Source organism: Theropithecus gelada, unplaced genomic scaffold, assembly GCF_003255815.1.
Source record: "Theropithecus gelada isolate Dixy unplaced genomic scaffold, Tgel_1.0 HiC_scaffold_5731, whole genome shotgun sequence".
Taxonomy (NCBI): domain Eukaryota; kingdom Metazoa; phylum Chordata; class Mammalia; order Primates; family Cercopithecidae; genus Theropithecus; species Theropithecus gelada.
Window position 1 is genome coordinate 1 of NW_020262368.1, and position 2,989 is coordinate 2,989.

The 2,989-nt window shown below is 62.0% G+C and overlaps 1 protein-coding gene across 1 annotated transcript; it reads left to right on the forward strand.

The window, feature by feature from the left end:
* Window positions 1–74: 74 nt before the first annotated feature.
* LOC112617889 (noelin-like) lies at window positions 75–2,550 on the forward strand (the record flags this gene model as incomplete). Its single annotated transcript, XM_025374539.1, has 2 exons — window positions 75–347; window positions 2,401–2,550. Coding segments are annotated over exons 1-2 (300 nt in total), but the record flags the coding sequence as incomplete, so codon positions are not given.
* Between the last annotated feature and the right edge of the window lie 439 nt (window positions 2,551–2,989).

The following is a 2,989-nucleotide window of genomic DNA, read 5'->3' on the forward strand; positions in this document are numbered from 1 at the left end:
ATGGTGCTCAGCACGACCCCGATCTTGAGCAGCGGCACCGGGGTCGGCGGCGGCGGCGGGCGGGCGGCGGCGGGCCGAGGGGGCGCGGGGACACAGCCGGGCGCCCCTGCCCGCCGCGGTGCCCGCCGCCTGAAGGCCGCCCGGGCGCGGGAGCCAGCGCCAGCTTGGAGCGGGCGCTGGAGGCAGCTCGAGGCGCGATGTCGGTGCCGCTGCTCAAGATCGGGGTCGTGCTGAGCACCATGGCCATGATCACCAACTGGATGTCCCAGACGCTGCCCTCGCTGGTGGGCCTCAACACCACCAAGCTCTCGGCGGCCGGCGGCGGGACGCTGGACCGCAGCACCGGCGTAAGTGCGCCCGCCGGCCGCCTTGGCGCGGCCCCTCCTTCTCCTCCTCCTCCCCCTCCTCGGTCCGGAGCTCGGGGCTGGGCGGGCGCCGCGCGGGACCCGAGTTGCCCAGGGAGGTGGCAGGGAACAGGGCGGGCAAGGGCAGGGGTCGCGAGCCGGCGCAGCAGTGGTGACCCTGCTCCCCACTCCCCCAGCCTGGGCCACTCGATCTTCCCCGCGCACCCCCGGGGCGGCGTTTCCTTCACCTGGGCGCTTAGCCGCGGGGCCCGGGGAGCTTGGTGGGGGTTCGGAGTCTTGGAGTCCTGGGTCACTAATCATGAGCCCCTCATTGAAAAGGTTAGAAAACTAAGGCTGGGGGCTTGGGGACTTGTCCAAGGTCACACTCAGCGAGTGAGGGGTGGAGCCACCGCTAGACCCTAGTCTGGGCTCGGTCCAGCGGGGACTCTGAGCCCGCCCTAGTTTGTAAAAGCCAGACTGGCCCGACCGGACTGGGAGTGGGGCCCCGGCCGGTGGGCTCTGAAGCTCCTGTCCGCGCCTTCGTTCCCAAAGTCCCAAGACACCCTTTCCTCCCCAGTCCATAGGAGGGTTTGTTCCTTCCCCTGGGAGGACGGTGCCGAGGGGCTGGGGTGGGGCCCCTGGGAGCCTGCCCTTGGGTGCTCACTGCCTCACCTTTGCCTTCGTCTTCTGCGCGCACCCCTCCCTCCTGGCCTCTGAAACTGAAATCGAGTCTCCCTCTCGAGCCTAGCGGGAGGGGAACCGTGGCCAGGGCTGCTTCTGGGCAGAGCTGACTTAGATGGCTGAGCAAGGCTGAGCTGAAACCAGCCACCCGGAGGGCCGCGGGGGAAGGGGATGCTGCTGGGAAGGCGCGCCCCAGACCACTGCCCCTCTAGGCTGAAAGGAGAGGTGAAGGACATGAGCCTCCCTCCCTCTCCCTTTTTGCTGCCAGAGGTTCAGTGTTCTGCGAAGAGGGCTCCGTGGTGTGGCTCCCTCCTAAGACCCCTCTTGAGGCCACCCCCGCAGCTCCTTCAGGAATCTGAGGGCGATTCCTCCATGATGACTTTGTTCCGGCCTGCTGGTCCCAATCTTCTCGGGTTAGGAATGAATGAGATTAAAGATATGACTACTATAGATTCTCCCCGCCCAACTTCTCCTCCCCATCTTCATGCTAAAAATAGCGGAGAGATGACCTGATGCCACCGGAGGGGAGCGTGCTTAGAGACAGTGGGGCCGGCAGCAGGGTGGAGCGTGGAGGCTCATGAGTGCCTGCCCCGGTACCTGGCTGGGCTGGGCTATGAGGTTAGACCAAACATAGGCGGCTCCGGTTTCTTGGTGGTCTTTGGGCAAACCTCAGGACTGAGGTTGGGGGTGACCCCTGCACAGCATGTCACCGGCAATTTGGTGGCATTCACCAAATGGCTCGTGGGTGGAGCCCACGAGGAGTTGGAAACCTAGTGTTTTCTTGGGTCAGCCTTTGCCACGCTGCCGGCAAGGAGGTTGCCGCGGCTCGGGGTTCATCACAGCTCTGGGCGAATAGGCTGCTGGATCTGGGGCTGTTACAGTGGGTGCTTCTTCTGCAAGTATCAGGGAATGGCAGGGCGAGGCTTGGTGGTGCCAGTCACCCGTGCTTGACTTACGGGAAGGATATCCTGTTTCTGACATACATGCCCATTTCGAGCCACCCAACCTCTGCTTTCCTGTCTTGCCCCTTGTCCAGTCTGTGGCTTCCAGTTGCCCCTTACATCCACCCAGCAGATCAGTTTGGCCAGATGACAAACTCCAGACATCCCTTGAGTTGAACTTGAATTTTAAGAATGTAAAGGTTCTTGCCTCTTTGACATCCTTCCAGCCCTGGGCCTCCTAACGGGAGACCTATGCTTCTTTGTTCCCAGGGACCCTTTCTTCCCTTTGGGTCAAACATGTCTTGGGACCATTTCCTCATGCCTTTTCCTGGGGGTAGATGTGGACACTTTCCCCTGGTTGTTGGCTCTGATACACAACCTCATGGTCTCCCTTTCTCTCCTTCCCTCTCCCTCCCCGCCCCGCCCCTCTCCAGGTGCTGCCCACCAACCCTGAGGAGAGCTGGCAGGTGTACAGCTCTGCCCAGGACAGCGAGGGCAGGTGTATCTGCACAGTGGTCGCCCCACAGCAGACCATGTGTTCACGGGATGCCCGCACAAAACAGCTGAGGCAGCTACTGGAGAAGGTGAGTCTGCGCAGAGTGTGCGTGTGTGTGCGTGGGTACATGCCTGTGTGCTCACGCCAACACCAAGCCTTGGCTAGCTTGCAGGCCCCATTTCTGGCTTGTCTCCACTCAGAATATTTGTGAATGAATGAAGGGGTGGATGGATGGATGGATGGGTGGGGGTGGATGGGTGGGTGGGTGGGTGGATGGATGGATGGATGGATGGATGGATGGATGAATAGGTGGATGGATGAATGGGTGGGTGGATGGATGGATGGATGGATGGGTGGGTGGATGGATGGATGGGGTGGGTGGGTGGATGGATGGATGGATGGATGGATGGATGGATGGGTAGGTGGATGGATGGATGGATGAATGGGTGGGTGGATGGATGGATGGGTGGGTGGATGGATGGATGGATGGATGGGTGGATGGATGGATGGGGTGGGTGGGTGGATGG